The sequence below is a fragment of the Perissodus microlepis genome, chromosome 4, assembly GCF_051167445.1.
Source record: "Perissodus microlepis isolate ML-2025 ecotype Zambia chromosome 4, ASM5116744v1, whole genome shotgun sequence".
Lineage (NCBI taxonomy): Eukaryota > Metazoa > Chordata > Actinopteri > Cichliformes > Cichlidae > Perissodus > Perissodus microlepis.
Window position 1 is genome coordinate 12689496 of NC_140464.1, and position 17996 is coordinate 12707491.

Sequence of the window (17996 nt, forward strand, 5' to 3'; positions counted from 1 at the left end):
TAACTCTTTCATCTATTTTAACTTGAGTGATGAGATAAGATAATTATTCTTTTTTGTTAAATATGTGTATAGGTTATGGAATTCCCTTTGAATGGGATGTACATGTTTCTGTATTTTCATCTATTCCTTTATATCAGCTACAGTATTGATGTCTGTTATTCATGACATTTGAAAAAGTTCAAACATAGCTGCCATTGTACCACCGGTAGAGACATAATATCCCTTCCATTAATTGCATCCATCCATACTCCCATGTTCTTTGTGTCCTATTACCACATCTTCTTTTAGACTGCAGATACTTGACACCAAACTTCTGGGTCATAATCGAGTTTCATGCAGCTATTGGATTGTGAGCTTGGACTTCTGTCCACTGGATCTTGTCATTGTATTTCTAATGGCCATTTTAAGAGTAATCGTGTTCAACACAATGCCGCTAAAAGACCATAATGTCTAATTCTTGGAAATTATAGATTTTTTTTCCAGTATGCTGGAATTGTGGAACTAACAAATAGTCATAGTTATTTTTCTGTGTTTGGCTGGTCAGACCACACAAACGCACACACAAACATTGGCTATTCTATTCCTGTGAAGGACATTTTCAAAGGAAAATTAAAAATTAATGTATATAGATTTCTGGTGTTGAATTATTAAACCAACAAGCCGGAAATTACCTGAAACAGATGGGCTGTAACTATGCGACATGAATGCTGATAAACTACACAAAGCTCTCACGAATACTGTTGCAGACATATGTTCAGCCAGTACTTCCTGGTGCTTGTAAATTTGCATGAAATATGCCGTCTGTAAATAAAATGCTTATTTTTCATGTCTTGTAGATGGCTGATTTATTTGCTGCTACTGATCCTGGATCTGGTTATCTGCTTGGCCATGTGCTTGGGTATGGCCAAGCATTCTCAGTATCTGCTGATCATGTAGGTACCCTGACTGTTTCTGTGAAGGTATTCTCTGTACTGCACATCTTTTGTGTGAGTTCTTTTCTTCTCTTTTTTCACCCACCTCGCAATACATCTTTGTTTTCATCGGCCTTTGCTCACAGACTTCAGACAGACAGGGCACCAGTCAGCTTCTCTGGCACCGTATAGGTCACTCCATTAACAACAAAAATGATAGCATTACATTTTAAAATAGCACTTACAAAGGCACTGGGCCTTACTCCTCTCCTCAGTGAATTGCCTTATTTCCACATGCAGGTGAAGGCCACCTCTGTCACACACACACACACATTAAACCAAGTGAAGTAAAATGCAAACCTCTGAAAGAAGAGTTGAACATTAGATTTAGTGAATTGCCACAGGTATTTTGAACCAACACTGATGTCTGACCAGCATACCCACAATTCAGACTTCCCTTCCCATTTGCCCAATTTATTGCAACCTGCGTGTCAGTGTTAGCAGATGATGCTCAGGCTCGCTCTTCACATCCCTCTCTGATGGGTTTCACTAATGCCTATTGATCGGCTGAGTAGGATGAATCTGCTCCCTTAACTAATTATTAAGTGCTCTCAGTCTACTTTATTGGTGCTTTCAAGAAGGTCCGTGGAGTGAGTTGAGAAGCAAAGCCCTCTTCTGCCTTTTTTTTTTTTTTTTTTTTTACATTCATCGGGAGGAGGGGGAAGCATCCTCTTCCTTTTTATTGTTTCGTCTACTTCATGTTCATAGCCTCTTTCTTTTTTTTTTTTCTCAAGCTTATGCCAGTGGTCTCTTGTAAAACTCGTACTTGCGAGCTCTTCCACAGTGTTTACTTGACTTTGTTGAACTTGTCACTCTTTTTCAACAAAAGGAATCAGATAAAAGAAGGGTCAGAGAAAGCAAAGGTTGCGGGAGCTTTTGGTTGACTGTGACACCTTGTAGTGATTGGCAGCTTATGTAACATGATTGATAGTAAATACAGGGAATAAAAGTGCTGGAATGCAGCAGGAATGCACGAATGACCAAAGAAACAAATCTCCAGTGGTATTATCCTTTGTTTTGGCATTAAGTGTTCTATTGAGCAGTTATTAAATTTCATATTACTTAGTTTTCTTTTTTTAATCTTCTTTTTGCTAAAGCTTTTTAAAAAAAAATAAATATAGGGATATTAAGATAAGAATGCAAAGTTCATTTATATTTGTATCACTTACAATGCACCATGTGAGCTGAGCCTCTGTCTCCAGGCAGAAGGAGAACAAGTCTCAAAACAGAAGCAGAGAAACTGGAAAGATTTAATTAAATTAACAGGGTAAAAACATGGGGCTGAATATCAGTGGCACAAAGGAAAACTGATTCATCTGATTCTGTGATTTATGTGATTCTCCCTATATCTCTTAATCTGTCACCCTCACGCCCATGTGCTGTTTTCCACTAGGATCATTGGTTTTGTTATACTGTCTCTGATTCTGAGCTGGGCCTCACTGGGAGTTGACACTGCTACAGCTGTGGTAAGAAAACTATACTTCTGCTACTTCTAAAGTACACTTCAAACTTTGATTAGAAATATTGAAATTAGACTGTTGGGGTTCTAAATAAAACCCCAAACGAGTGCCTGCCAGTAAACCTGGACAATACATGAACATCTTAGCAGCTTAAAAAGTGTCTGTGTCTGTTTGTCTAGATTACAATGGCTCGCTTTCCAAGGTCACCCAGGCAGTAAAGCTGATTACACATCCTTAGTCTTTTAGGTCCATCATCCCTTAGCCTTCCTTTAAACCAAGAACTTTTGTTCCTTTAATTGCTACCTCTGCTTTCTTCAGAATCTCTTTTGTGATCGCCCAAAGTTTCATTTTATCTTTCAGGCTCCCCTTACTTCTGAAAGATTGTTCTCTCTTCCTGGTTGTACACCATGTGTTCGGAGCATCTGGACTTGGTGTGTTTAATGGTGCTCGTATTAGGGACAGTGTCTGGGGTACAAAAAAAAAATAATAACCCATTTGTTCCAGCATTCCTCCATCCCCCACGCCGAGAAACCAAACATCTGTGGATTATCCTGCTGGATCTGACATCTGGACAGCTGTTTTAAGTGAGGCAGTAAAAGAGAGGGTGAAACAGAGCGGGGAAGATGGCATATTTTAACCTGAAATTAACTACATGTGTGCGATTCACAGACATCTGTGGTTCTCGGTGAGCTTCTCTGCAAATGTAAAGCCAAATGTGCAAAATCCTGGACAGCGTCTGTTGCTTTGCTCCCCTCATTATAGTTGAAAAAGGACTCTGCAGTAAAACTTCTGACCTTTCAGGCTTAACGCTTGTTGTTCTAGCATGCAGCTCTCCCGCCAACTCTGTTTTGTCTTAAGTTGAGGTACTCTCAATGCAATCTGTGACTAGCTCTTGTTATAGGAAAGCTAGTCACAGTTGTTTATCAAAGAACAGTCTTGAATGATTGAAGCTGAAATGTAGGACAGCATGCAAAACAAGTTAGAAAACATATTGCACCTGCACATCATTATTAAAAAAAAAGAGAGAGAAAAACCTGCATGTGCAAAAACACAGTGCATTTTGAAAGGAAGGTAGATGATGGTTGTGTCCTAGAAAATATTCATAAATTTATACATATTTGATGAGGCCTAGCATAAACAAAATGTCCCCGCTAGTATAATGAGATAACGGTGCCTCGCATGGTGCTGTACGGTTTTTGCAGAAAACAAAGTCACATGATCACAGTTGAGTTAAGGGTGTGTTGAACATCTGAAAGTAAAATGGGGTAAGTAGAAAGACTAGAACAGGAAGTAGAACTGATTTTTGTGTAAGCCTAAGTTTTTCTTTCTTCTTTTTATTTGTAATTTCATACTGTACTGTTTAACTTTTGATTGGCTATTGTCTTCTGAGTTATCATTTACATTGAGAAGCTCTAGAAAGACTTTTCTTGATTGGGGATGTCATAAAATAAGAAAGGATATAAAACTGATATTGGATCCTTCACCATAACAGATTCTTTGTTCTCTTTTAACTTAATAAATTTAAAGAGTATCTTGTTTCCCCAGCTGTGAATTATCCATGCATATGACAAAGCATTCTGGTTATTTTTGTTATATTTGCTTTTTTTATAATTGCTTTGTGTGGGTTATTTTATGTTCTGGGTACTAAGTGTACAGCAGTTGCATGATCTTGACCCCTAACTGTTTATGCATGCACATTAGCAGCTCTCTGGGGAAGAATTAAAACGCGTGGAAATATTTAGTAGATTTCACCCATGGTCAGCAAAGCGTGACATGCTCTACACGGTCAATAATGTTTAAAGTCTGTTCCTATACCACACAGTTTTTGCACTTTATATGTGCTTCCTGGTGTATATAATAGGAGGTTGTTTTTTTTTTCCTTTTTTTCCTACAGGGTATAAGTGACTTTTGTGTGTCTCCAGATAAGTTTATTGTCAACCATACCAAGGACTTTCTAAGTGCAGGTAATCAATGTCCACAGACAGATTTGTACTGACAACATCTCTCTGTCAATGGCTGTTTAAACAAAATGCTAATCTTTCTATTTCTTTCACCTTCTAGATGTTGCACACTATTATTTGTTTTGCAGTCCGAATCTACCAAACCCGTTTCAACAGGTACTGACTAAAAGTCCAATCTTAGCTTTATGTTAGCACACTGCAGACTCTTATTATTCATTTATTTACCATTAGATGCCAAGCATCTATATCTTTTTGGAGGCCAAAGTGAGCCCTCAGTTCTGATTTAATCATGCAAAATGCTAAAGTTTGATAAAGTATGCTTCTTTTTGTATAGGTCTATAAAAAACTATCTGCATCTTATACCCTGTGCAAAGTTTTTTCTCCCTGGTACTCCTGCTAGAAACATTTTTATTCAATTTTCTGACATCCTGCATTAAGCCAGCCGCTCTTCATAGAGCACTCAAGTTGTGTTGGTTTATTTTTGAGTTTAAAGATATAAATCATCATTTTTTGTTTGTACGCCTTTTCAAAGAAACATTGAGAACCTTTTGCATGTTCCAAACAAGCTAATTATTGGTGCCTGAAATGCAGATAAATTGTTTTCTGAAGAGAAACTGCAGAAAGACAGCTGTCATACAGTCTCAATAAAACCAGTTAACACAACCTTGGCACTTTACTCCTGCTATTCAGAACTCACTTAGACATATAGCCTCGTCTTATAAACATCAATCCATGTTTGGCTCTCTGTGTGTTTTCTTTTGCTTTAATTGTGAATCTGGTGCCCAGATTCAAGTTATATCCATTTTCCTGTCACACACACTTTCCTGGCAACATTTCAGAGAATTTAGTGCTTCTTCTTATGTGTTGTATTATTTGTATAGTCTGAGGATTTCTTTTGCATGAGTGATTCTGCATCTGTGTGACATCTATTCACTGATTTTTGTGGAGGATAAATACATGACCAGTAGTTATTACATGCATTACATGCTTGGTTATCATCGTACCCATTTATGGATTAAACTGATGCTTGTTAAGTAGGTAAGGATGATCCTTTCTCTGATGGCCTAGTTGGTATAAATATTACTCTTTTGTTTGTGCTATGGGTTGGTGGTGCTAATGGGAGGTGGGAGAGTGGTGGGCGAGACGGTTGGTGGCAAAAGATAATCTGTCTGGAAACAAATGTGTCCTCTGTTAAGCACATGATAAAGCCTTACTTAACACCAAATTACTTGTTGACATGCTGCTCTTAAACAATACCCTCCTTATTAAGATCCTCTTATTGTTTGTGGTGGATATCTATGTGTGTGATGCTGGAGTGATTATGTTTTCCCAGTCTTTGACAACTTGCCAGCGCTCCCTGACTACCATGCAAATCCAGATTCAAGGCTTGCTGCAGTTCTCTGTGCGGGTCTTTCCCACTGCTGAGGTACGCAGCTGGCTAACAGACTTTCACACTAGACTGTGGAAATGTGTGTATCATCTTTTCCCCTTTTATACCTTGTTGTACAGAGAGACCTTTTGGGAATCCAACGACTATTAAACTCAACAGAGTTCAGTCTACACAAGCTAACAGCCTTGCTGGACTGCCGTGGGCTACATAAGGTAAGGTCAGATTCTGACCAGGACACTTTTTAATGGGACTGCTTTGTAGCGTAGCTCAAAGCCACTCAGAGGGCCAGCTTGACTGATTTTTCCGAACGTTATCTCTATGTACTTCACATACGCTGACATTTATATACACCACTCAAATTGTCAGTCACCGCGTATGTAACAGACCGACTATTTGCCGCCTCCAGTTTTTCCAGACTGAAAAAGGAATGAAATGGCTTTTGCAGGTTTCATTTTGTCAGAGTTTTATCATTTAATGAAAATAGCATCTCATCTGCTGTGATACGAGTCTGCTGTGGTAATGGGAACCCAAGAAGCAGGTTTTTGGATCAGCAGAGTCTCTGGTAATTCTATTAAATCCTTCCTATCAGAGATTAAACAAATCCATAAAGATAAGCTAAGATATTAGGGCTGCCTTATTGTTAGATCAGGTTCAGATTGGGGACTTACTCAAAATGATGGTTAATGGAGGGCTACAAACATTCCATAGTTATGTGTAATGAACATCAGTAATGAGGATCCGCAAATATAGGCTTATGCAGTAACTGAGTATACATGCCAGACAAATTCAAAGACTGTTTCTCAGAGCTTGTTAGTCAAATATAACGAGCAATGCGAAATGAGAATGCATCTGTGTAATGCATATCATCAGAGTAACATGAGCTTGTCTGCGTGTCTCAGCTCTGCCTTTTGGTACCTCTGCTGTGAAATCCTGCAGCCCTACTGCCCTCCTCAGAGAGGTGGTTAAATTTCAGATTCAGTTGTAACATTGTTCATGGTCTAAACATAGACATAATCTGGCCTTTTTAAGGAATTTAATATTATTTGCACAGGTGTCATTTGTCAAAGGTAATACAGTATGTCCGCTAGTGACTCACCGTATTGACTCTGTGCATGTATATATCCTTCTAGGACTATCTTGATACCCTCATGGGTGTGTGCTATGATGGGGTGGAAGGGCTCCTCTACCTCTCTTTGTTTTCTCTTCTGGCTGCCTGCGCACTCTCTGCCATGCTGTGTGTAATTTTCCGAGTGTGGACACTAATGGGCAGCAGGTCAGTGCTGAGCGACCCCGTTACCCCATTAGTAATGCCTACAGTGCACTTCTGCAAAGTGTTAACGCATGCACTCTCTCTTTCTGTCTCTGTGCGCGGGTGTACACTTTCATGCAGGGAAAAGGAGTACGATGACATAGATGAGGAGGATCCATTCAACCCCCAAGCTCGTCGGATATCCTATAACCCCCGAAGGTCCAACACGCACAGTTTCTGTAGCTATACCACAAGCCTTGGCAGCCAGGCCAGCCTTCATCCACCTCCTCAGTCAACTTCTAGTGTAATGTCACCCCCTGAATACATGTAAGTTTAATAGCAAATGATGACGCTGCTTATTTTTTCTTGTTTTATTAATGTACGTGTTTCACCTCTATCTAATGTCTTTCCCCTTGTTTCACAGGAATCAGTCCATGCTGTTTGGAGGAACCCCTCGATATGAGAATGTACCACTGATAGGGAGAGGATCCCCGCCTCCCTCGGTGCGTTGGCCCTACGGGGCTCTAGTGTCCCTAGTTTAATGGCAGTGATGGCATAGTTGGCCTCAGCCCCACTACAGTACTAACAAGAAGCATGTGCCAGAAATGTAGCAATGTTGATACACCGCACACAACCTCACACTATCAACATTTAGTGAAGGGAGTTATGTTGCTCTGTAAATGATGGAAGACTGACATCTACTGGCTGTTGACTGAAGTGTGTTCATTTTTAGTGCATTACTAATCTATAACTACAGTCATATATCCTTTTTACATTTGGCTGTTTTCACTGGACTGTATTTCTGGTTCTCAAAAAGTAATAGTTTAGGTCAGATTAGAGATCTAAAGATGAAACAAGCAATACTGCCAGCTCAATCTCACATCATGTATCTATTTTTAAAGGAGGGGCCTCATAGTCTAGAAGTGCATGGTGTGCATCCAATGCTGGGGCTAAATGATAAATAATAGATAGAACACTTGTAAATCCACAGTTAAAGTCTCTGTTGGTTGATTTTCTTTTATATTAAGTTTTCTGCTTGTGTGGCTGACTCAGTGCTTCAACAGCTTTCACAATGTGCCAAAGACTTGAAACACCGTTTGAGGTGTGAGAGCGTGAACGTGGACTCTGCTCAAACCTATTCTTTCCTCTATAAATCACATTTTCAGCATGCATCAAGATGTGTTATTTGTTCCTGTTACTTAAATGTTTGCTATTTTGGAAAACATATTTGCAGTACGTTTGTTTTTCTGTTGTTATTTAATTTATTTAATTTTCTGTGACTTTTCTGTGATTTTCTTATCTTTTATATAATCAGTTTCTCAATAAGGCATCTAAATATTGAATATTAACCAATGTTTTCTACCCACCTTTTTAAAATGTCCATTCTTTGACTTATTGTTTCACTCTTGTCTGACTTAATTTGCTTGATTTTTGTATGTTTCCCCCCCCTGCAAACCTTTCTAATGATGGTTGCTATGCAAAATGTTTATAACTTGTATCTCAAAGCTCAGGGACCCTTTTAAAGCTCCATAGTACCTCAGCTTTGACTTCCTGGCACTGTTTAACCCACAGAGTGTTGCATGTGAGTGTAACTTATTCTAACTTGTTATGCTTTTTAACTTCTCGCATCATTATAGTACCATCCCCCGATTCCACAAACTCTTGATTAAAGACTAGCTTATAATTAAAACAGGTGTTCTGCGAGCTTAGATCAGTTAATAACATATTAATATGTCATATGCTAATCAAAGGTGTTTTTTTAAAGTGCATATGTTCTAAACTGATTTTTTTCTCATGTATTTCTCTGGCAGTATTCACCCAGCATGAGAGCTACCTATCTATCCATGACTGATGCCCAGATTAGACACTTTGGGACTGATTTTCAGGTGTAGCCTGCTGTCTACTGAATCCCTTTCAGTGCTTCATCTGAGATGCTAAGCTTCAACCGACAAGGTATAACTCTGTTTGCAGGAGTGACAGCCCGCCGTCCCAATCTGAGACATTAAAGCAGGCAATATGAGGTAGTTGCCTCACTGACACACTAATGCAGTCCCTGGAAAGCACTGAAAGTTTTTAATATAGAGGACTGTTCAGTTTCATCTGAAGGCTGTTGTTGTTGTCGTTATCATGGTTTATGGAAATACTGTTGCTCAAATGTAAGCTTTTCTATGAACCAAAATCCACAGTCTTTGAACTCTTTTCAGTATTCTGGTGGTGTGCATGGATATAATCATCGGTCAGTATTTTGATGTAAAGTGAGTGGCTGACTTCCATCATGGCATTTGATTTTTTTTTTTTTTTTTTTTGCTTTATCCCTTCTGTTTGGCAGCAATATCTTTTCTTTTTTGTCCTTTTTGTAATTTCCAAGGGTGCGGTTTGAAAGGATATGGGAAAATATGAATGAGTTAATAAAACAAATACCAAGTATTATAGTTTTGTTTTCATTAGCCAAAGATGCCTTTAACAAAAAGTCAGATGGGCATAGATGATAAAATAATAACTGACTGTTATCAGTATTAAAGCAAAATTGGCCATACAAGTAATTATAAAGAAACTTTGGAATGCAGAACTCAGTGCTACTAGTTAGCTTTTAAAGAATAAACTGAATATGCAAGGAACATTCTCTACTTTATTAAATAAATGTGTTATGTCTGTTTTTTTTTCATGTTTGCTAATGTATACAGAAAGTCTCATGATTAAATGCTATATTCAGACTTGTTGATCCATTGTTTACTTATTAGCCCTCCACTGATGGCTTAGAAAGACCGGCTGCAGTAATTTCATTACTGTGTCTGGGATTTGGTGTGATAACCTGTACCTGGAGATATAGCATGGGGCAATGGGAGTCTTAGAGGCATGGTTCTCTGTCAGCTCTTCAAAAGAGCAGACTTCTCAAAAATCAAAAAATGCACAACACACAACTGCAAACCAGTGTCCTTGAAGTATTCACCTGTTTCACTTCAATATAATAAAATTGTTCTTTATGCTACAAGACTTTGACCACTTCAGAATCTTATTCTTCTCTATGCACCTTGGGAATAGAATAAACTGCGTCAGAGATCCCTAACCTGATACATTTCTGGCTGTAGTCAGTGTTGGTAAAAAGTGTGGTCAGAAATGTAACACATTGATCAGAGAGGCTGCTGTGTCCTGCAGTGCACCTGTAAGTCTATGTAGTGCTATAAGTTGAACTGAAATAAACCAATAAACTCTTTGCAAGCTGTTGACTTAATTGGCTGGGCAGCCGCTGATCAAAACAAAAAGTGCAGATCACAGGGATTACACTATAGTAGGGATTAAGTCTTGTTTTTCCAAAGCTCTAATAGGTAAGGTTGGCTTGAACCAAATGCCTTTCATCTTGTTCCTACAGTTCCCTTCACATCGTCAAGCAATACTGATTTTTTTTTTCTATCTATTGAAATACTATTCTTCACCTATAGTTGATGGTATACACATAAAATATGTCTTTTTGAAGTACAGTTATTTTCCAAAGCATGTCCCCCAGCCCAGCACACTTTTTTCTGCATATCACTTATGAATCACAGAAAAAAGGTAGTGTTATGAGTAAGAAAAATTACATTCGGGGATGTCTATGTTATAACAGCCAAGACATTAAACTCAACCTACCACAAAACACAAATAAACTAGTAATTAGTAAAAAAAAAATATATAGTTTGTACAGTGCTAACAACTTTAAAAGTCAATATTTGCTATGACCACCTTTATTCTTCAGCACAGCCTTAACTCTCTTAGGTAAGCTTTCTTGTCATTTCTTTAAGTAGTCTTCAGATCATTTCTTTGTATTATGGCTGCGTTTTGTTCTGTTCTCTGTCAAACTGATCTCACGCTGCTTCAGTGATGTTAAGGTCCGGGCACTGGGGAGCCCAGGGCATGACTGATACTGTTCCATTGTGTGTTTTCTATCCAGGTATGTGTTTGCTGTGTTTGGGATCATTTTCATGCTGAAAAATAAAGCTGCAGGCAACCAGATCCTTTCCAGTATTGCATGTTGGATCAAAATCTGATGGTACTTATCTATATTCATAATTCCAACAATATCAACATTTGACAAGATCCCCCAACAACCAACACTGGCTGAAATGTAGCCCTGGATCATGATAGAGCCTCTATGCTTGACAGGTGGATGCTAACTATTGTACCACTTGCCTGACCTCCATACATATTGACCCAAATTTCACATTTGGGTTCATCACTCCATGAGGCCTGTTGCCAATGATTTTCAGCCTAGTTCTCATGTAACTGGCATAACCTGACACAATAAATATACACCTTGGTATGTCACATTTTTTGTCTAATAGCTGAGAATCATTTTGGTGCAAGAATACAGTTTTATGGCTGTTTAACCGTTTTATCTTTGATATTTTTTGTAGATTCAACTAAAGAAATGGGAACTAAATGTTTTTCGCAACATGCTGGTGTAACAAAAGTATCTAAAGGTACAGTTTAAAATGTGCACTTCACGAAATGTCTCTTATGTGTAGACACAACAGCGAACTCTAATGAAAAACTTAGTCTGGCTCCTTGGAAGTAAACTAAAAAGAAATAAGAGTTGTCTCTGTTTCCAAGACTTTTGCACAATATTGAGTCATTTAGAATGCTGTCCTCTTATCAGATTGCTTAACCTTACTAATGTGAAATAATACAAGAGCTGTCTGTTAATTTCCTGCCTTTATGTTGAGCAAAATCTGCCATTTTTAGAGGAAACGTTTCTTGATTGCTCTCCATGGTGCTGATCCTGGAACCCCCGGAGAGGCGGAAGCTCTCCAAGGTACCAACAGTCCGGCGACAGTGTTTAACATGTGCACCCTATAAAATCTGCAGTTGAATTCATTTTATCCTAGTAATAGGCGCAGCTGTTACCGCCCGCACCATATCACAATATAACAGGAATGAATATCAGAACAACGAGCTCTAATAATCAAGTCATGTAACGCTTCGGATTATACGTCCTGCCTTGCTTGCCGTAAGAAACGCGGAAAACAAAAAGAACTGAGGGCATGGTGTAGTCAGTTAGCCTGTTAGCCATTTTAGGCTATTTACTATCGTACAAAATGTTTAGCAAAAAGTGATATTTTTTTGTGTTGATACGAGAGAATGTGGCGGGGATGTGGCTGAATAATGGGAAACGTCTTTGGGAGAAAGAGTCGACCTTCTCGTGTAACGGAGCAGGACAAAGCCATTTTGGTGAGCTGATAGCGGTTATAGCATCCCCGTTATCGGGCTAGTGTTAGCGGTTGCACGGTCTTGTGCTGTGGTCACACGGCGAGATGAATTAATATCACCCGATGTGCTTACTGTTGGGTTTCTCTGCGACTCGTATCTCGTGAGAACTGTATTCCCCTCCTCCGTTTAGCACAGAATAGTCGTATTGGTTTCATAAAATATCTACTGAATGAGTACATTTGTTTATAACATGCGACATCAGTTTATGGACCTCTTCCTTGTGTTTTTGTGTCTATTTCTTCGTTACTTTTTTAGTAGATAAAAAAAAAATATTGGGTACTCCTGTTTAACTGCTGCTTAAGGCAAATATCTAATATCTAATTAGCCAATTACGTGGTAGCAAAGGATGTAAAAGATAAAGCTGTCAGGCAGGAGGCGAAGAGAAAGACCACAATTATGGATATATGGAAGGAGAGCGGAAGAGGATGCAAGAGATCGTCTATGGAGGCAGATCTGCTGTTACATTCCTAAAGGCAGTTCTCTCAAAATGACCTGATGATGACAGAGTTCATAAGCAAATGAGCAGACTCCTTTGAGCTGATGAGAAGATAACAGTAACTACTACTCATTACCACCAAGGTATGCAGAAAAACATATCTTCTGCAAGTTTCAAACAGCATCGCAAGTTTCAAACAGCATCGCAAACCTTGAAGCAGGTGAGATACAGCAGCTAAGAACAGGAAAATGAGGTTACAGTTCACATGAGCTCACCAAAATTGCACCATAGACACTGAGATAGTAGGGTCAGAATTTGTAAACGACATGAAAGCATTGATCCACCCTGCCCATCTTGTACCAAATGGGCAACATTTAAATGTTGCATCCTCCCTGAGTATTGTAGCTGACTATGTCCATGACTCTAAGCACAGTCTATCCTTGTTCTCATGGCTAATTCCAGCAGAATAATGTGCCATGTCAAAAGCTCAGATCAACTCAAACTGTTTGTTTGATCGTGGCAATGAAACCACTGTACTCAAATGGCCTTCACAGTCACCACTGTGATTTGGTGTAATGGGTGGTGCAGATCTGCTGCAACTGTGTGATGCTGTCATGTCAGTATGAACCACCATATTTATCTAACTCATGGCTAGCAAGGTGTACCCAATAAAATGGCAAGGAATGTGTATATTATATTGTTGTTGTTGTTGTTTTTTTAATTTTCTCTTTGGGGATTTTGTCCAGCAACTGAAGCAGCAGAGAGACAAGCTGAAGCAGTACCAAAAGAGAATCACCTTGCAGCTGGAGAAAGAGCGATGTCTAGCAAAGCAGTTGCTACAAGATGGCAAGAAGGAGTAAGCACAAGTCTCGATTTTACACAATATCTACCAGCATGTAGTTACACTACTGTGAATACTGGCAACAATGTAAACAAATGTATGGTTTACTTAAATATGGATAATGCTACTTAAAATTTCCCAAGTTAATGACTCCTGCACAGAGTCCGTTTTCTCTTTTGTAATTCAATTTACTTTATTCGGCATGCAGCGGTACACACTGTATTCGTACTGTAAACAAAAGATATTCTTTGCTATATGATGATTTGTGTTTTCATTTGTTATTGCAGAAAAGCGCTGTTGCTTCTTAAGAAAAAACGGTACCAGGATCAGTTGCTAGAAAAGACCGAAAATCAGATTTCAAACCTCGAGCACATGGTAAGTTTCATAACATCAGTCCACCAGGCTTTGATATTCAGTGCCAAGGGAGAGTGGACCAGTTCAATTCTGCAGTATTTAACAGTTTCCAAAATAACTGTTAATAATATGATTGCTTAAATGCAAATTGGTCCAAAGTTGAGAAGTCCATTGTGGCCTTAAATTCATTTGTGATACAATACTGTTTTGTGATTACTTGTGATTTGTTACTATATTTCATGCTAATCCAAACCAAAAAATAGTGTAACGTAAAGTGTTTGTTTTAACTCAGTCTCTCTTTAATCACTATTTTATGAGAAAATAAAAGGGACAAATACTATTTGATTTGTTGTTTTGTTTATTTATATTTCATGTAACTATTTTTACAATGTAATTGTTTGTCAACAGGTTCAAGACATTGAGTTCATGCAAATTGAAATGAAAGTCATTGAGGGACTTAAAGTTGGCAACGACTGTCTGAAGAGCATGCATGAGGTAGTGCTTTCCATTGTTTTTCCTGTACTATGCATTTTCAAAATATTTTAATACCACTTTAAGAGTTATAAACATGAGTGTATAATGTAACATTATGACAGATCATGTCAATAGAAGATGTGGAGAGAATCCTGGATGAGACACAGGAATCGACTGACTATCAAAGGGTAAAATGCCTTACTGATGTTTATCAAATATACCTGCACAGAACTATTACTAATACCGGTACTGCATGTATGCCAAAAATCAGCTGAGGTTTGATTAAACTACATGTAATTATTTCCTTCATATTGTAGTGTATGTTCTGGGATGATACATATCACTTTAAGAGAATTTTTAAATCAACGATTTAGTTTGTTTGTTTTTAATCTATTGCTTCATTTATGCACCTGTAGCAAATAGATGAAATGTTGGCTGGAGTCCTGACACAAGAGGATGAGGATGCTGTCTTAGCAGAGCTGGAAGCTATCACTCAGGTGGGTGTTACACTGCATTTTAAACCTTTGTTATTACTAAAAATATTTCCAAAGCATGCATGCTCTTTTGCTGTTATCGCCCCACTTCATCTAATAGTTACGCTCACCGAGGCTCCGAGCGTGACCGCAGCATTCAACTGCTGGCCACTGAGTGCTTCCACTTGAGCAATTATGTGGTTAAAGCTGTGATTCACGGTTGAGTCATGCGGGGATATCACACCTAAACTGAACGTTGCCATTTAATCTTAAATCTATAGAAATCTGGTTTTTGAAGAGAAGAAAACTGTGTTGCAAACTTAGAAGAATTTTTAAGCTAATTACAATATAAATGTAGCATAATAACACCGGGAATATGAAACAACTGTGGGTATGAATTTGGTTAATTCATTGTGATTAAAACCTCAGAAGATTATTCTTTTATGATGTAATTATTATCCTGAATTACACATTCACATGTCTGTCAAACTACATGCTGTAAATTACTATGTTTCACATTTGAACAAAGACTAGTTTTAAGAATCAGTTTGACACAATTATGCAAATAAAATTGTAGCGCAGTGGATATTATTGTATTTGAAGCTGAATTAAATGTGTTTCTTCTTAAAGACACCACAAATTTTTAAATGCATACAAAAATATCCTCCCACACTGCTAGACCTCACTATTGTACAATGAAATCAGTTACACAAACCCAAATACTGCATGAATTACACCAGTGCAAAGAGCACTCAAATTTCTCTGTAGATTATCTTTACAAACAGGAAACAAACAAAAAACAACTCCTGAATAGAAAGCACATTATAAAGATTAACAAACTGTTTTAAGATGAAATAGGAAAAATTACCTGAAGCAACAAGAAGCAGAAATTGATTTTAGAAAAAAAAAAAAAAAAGAGGAATATTGTTTTATTTTGAAGGAGCTATAGTGTTTTGGAAACTGTAAAGTACGGTGTAAATGCCAAAAAACCCCCAAAAAAACTAAAGAGGTATTGTATAGAAACAACATGAGACCTCCCAGAAAATGTCTGTAAGAGGAGCAATTAAAATGAATATATCTGAAAATCAATAGAATCATCTGGAAAAAAAACAACATAATTTATTGAGCAAAGAAAAAAAATGTTTTTTGCAGTTTTGCCTCTGAACATCACCACAGTGGATTTTTAAAAAAATCTGTTTTATTTAGCTTTTTTATTAGAAGGTTTAATATGAGGCCCAAAGAAATATCGGTGAAACTGAGAAAGGCCATCAGGCTAAAAGAACACAATAAATCTATCAGACATACGAAAAGGAGACAATGTTATGCCATGTAGGGGTGTCAGTGGATCTGGGCCACTAGTGTTAATTGATGATGTGCCTGCTGATAGAAGTAGTAGGAATATTTCTGAAGTGTACAGCGCTGCACTCTCTGCTCTGATGCAGGCATATACTACAAAACTGACTCCAGCACATAGATAATGACTTGAGCATATATGTCCAAGCTTACTACAAAAGCAGCACAAGAGTTTCTCAAGGCAAAGAAATGAGATATCCTTCAATGGCCAAACGTGTGACCTGATCCCACCACAACATAGCTTTACAGTTATTAAATGCAAACCTGGATGCAGAACATGCCACAGCAGAGGATCTAAAGGAAAGAAACAAAGCATTTTGTTGATGTCCGTGGGTTCTAGACTTCAGGCAGTCTTTTGCTGCAATGGCTTTTTAGACAAGTATTAGAAACAGTCCTTATATTTAAAATTATGTTGGTTTATGTGACTAATTTTGAGTCTAGGAAAATGGAGGTTTGTGCATAAAAATGGATGTAATTCCTAGTTAATGGCATATTGTTTGCTGAAGCTACTCGAATTAAAGCTGAAAGACTGTACTTCAATCACAAATTGATTTCTAAAAAAAACTAAAATCCCTTGTTCTGGTGTGCAGAGCCAAAATGTCAAAAACTGTCTTTGTCCAATATATTATGCACCTAAACTAAAATTAAAATAAAATCCTTGTGCAACTTTTTGTAGTACTGCTTTGATAATGAGTCCACAAATTTTTCAGCTTTTCAGGAACTAAATATGTCAGCTGGCTTTCGTAATCTCTCTTTCTGAAACAGGAAGAAGACGTAGCACTTCCAGAGGTCCCCAGTGAACCAATACCAGAGGTCTCAGAAGCAGCTAAAGCAGAGCCAGGTACATCTAATCTTTCACTCAACAAATCATTCCTTAAACAACCATAAATTAGTGTTTGACGTCACACTATTTTATTTTGATTTTGTGTTTTCTAGAGAGGCGAGAAGCAAAGAACAAGACAGACAGAGAGCTGTTGGCAGCCTAGTAGACTGAATGTGTGGTCTGTATCCAGTGTTAAGCTGCATAAAGAGGTGGATTTCTTTTTTTCTGGGATTTGGTGTGTGAACACGGGACCTGCACACATCAGTGCATCTTCACACAATTTACAGCATCAGCACTGTCTGTACTTGGTTCACCGCTCCACTTAAGTCATGCATAAAGTGAAATATTCTATTTCTCTGTGTCTGATTTGGTTAGGAAGAGCAGTGTTGCACTGTAGCTGTTATTGTAGAATAACAGGAGTTTTTAGATGTCTTACACATTATTTACAGCTGTCTTACATATTAAATTGAGCTGTGGGAACAAAACGCTGTCCTGTCTTTATTTGACCACAACTGATTATTTTTTGTCTTTCTTGTAATTTTTATAAAAAAAATAAATAAAATAAAAATAATAAATACCAGTGAAAATGTGCACCATACATTCTCCAGAAGGGGGCACTCCTCACTTGTGTTTTTCTACACCGCACTCCACATAACAGGTGTCTTAATTTAGAGTGCCCTTAGTGAAGTGTGTACTTGTTGAAAGAAAATCAAAATCTCATGTTGCTAATATGTGGGTGATGTTTAGACAAGGAAGAAAATATAGTATTTACAATCTGACACTAAGCAGCAATTAGACACTAATTAGCATGTACAATGCAGCTAACACAAATTATCCTATGAGGAAAAACAGCACCTATGGTGTAACAGTTACAGTGCGACTTCCCTAAAGCCTCATGTAATAGTAGGCATACTTGAGGCAGATTTACATGGTGTATAATGGCATTAATCAGAGGAATATGGCTTAA

General features: G+C 37.9%; 2 protein-coding genes across 4 annotated transcripts in view; both read left to right on the plus strand.

Annotated features, from left to right (window-relative positions):
* LOC146388474 (protein tweety homolog 2-like) overlaps positions 1 to 9683 on the plus strand; it is a 28547-nt gene extending 18864 nt beyond the window's left edge. Inside the window, exons 5-14 of one of the 2 annotated variants that reach the window (XR_014800044.1) lie at positions 837 to 932; positions 2365 to 2437; positions 4326 to 4395; positions 4493 to 4548; positions 5726 to 5818; positions 5902 to 5994; positions 6913 to 7055; positions 7173 to 7358; positions 7456 to 8613; positions 8843 to 8930. Coding sequence is in view for 1 of the 2 variants with exons in the window: in XM_084925809.1 (XP_084781935.1) it covers positions 837 to 932; positions 2365 to 2437; positions 4326 to 4395; positions 4493 to 4548; positions 5726 to 5818; positions 5902 to 5994; positions 6913 to 7055; positions 7173 to 7358; positions 7456 to 7534; positions 8843 to 8923 (970 nt within the window). In the remaining variant the exon portion in view is untranslated. Of the gene's footprint in view, positions 1 to 836; positions 933 to 2364; positions 2438 to 4325; positions 4396 to 4492; positions 4549 to 5725; positions 5819 to 5901; positions 5995 to 6912; positions 7056 to 7172; positions 7359 to 7455; positions 8614 to 8842 lie in introns of both variants that reach the window. The other variant, XM_084925809.1, reaches the window with a different exon arrangement.
* Positions 9684 to 11845: 2162 nt separating this feature from the next.
* LOC146388475 (charged multivesicular body protein 6-A-like) lies at positions 11846 to 17514 on the plus strand. 2 transcript variants are annotated; one of them, XM_084925812.1, is made up of 8 exons: positions 11846 to 12236; positions 13458 to 13567; positions 13840 to 13927; positions 14315 to 14401; positions 14503 to 14568; positions 14797 to 14877; positions 16972 to 17047; positions 17143 to 17514. In XM_084925812.1, exons 1-8 carry the CDS (start codon positions 12171 to 12173, stop codon positions 17190 to 17192), a joined length of 624 nt encoding a protein of 207 aa, XP_084781938.1. In that variant the 5' UTR covers positions 11846 to 12170; the 3' UTR covers positions 17193 to 17514. The 2 variants fall into 2 exon arrangements, with proteins under 2 accessions (XP_084781938.1, XP_084781937.1); XM_084925811.1 differs by lacking the exon at positions 11846 to 12236 and adding an exon at positions 12269 to 12931.
* Positions 17515 to 17996: the final 482 nt, after the last annotated feature.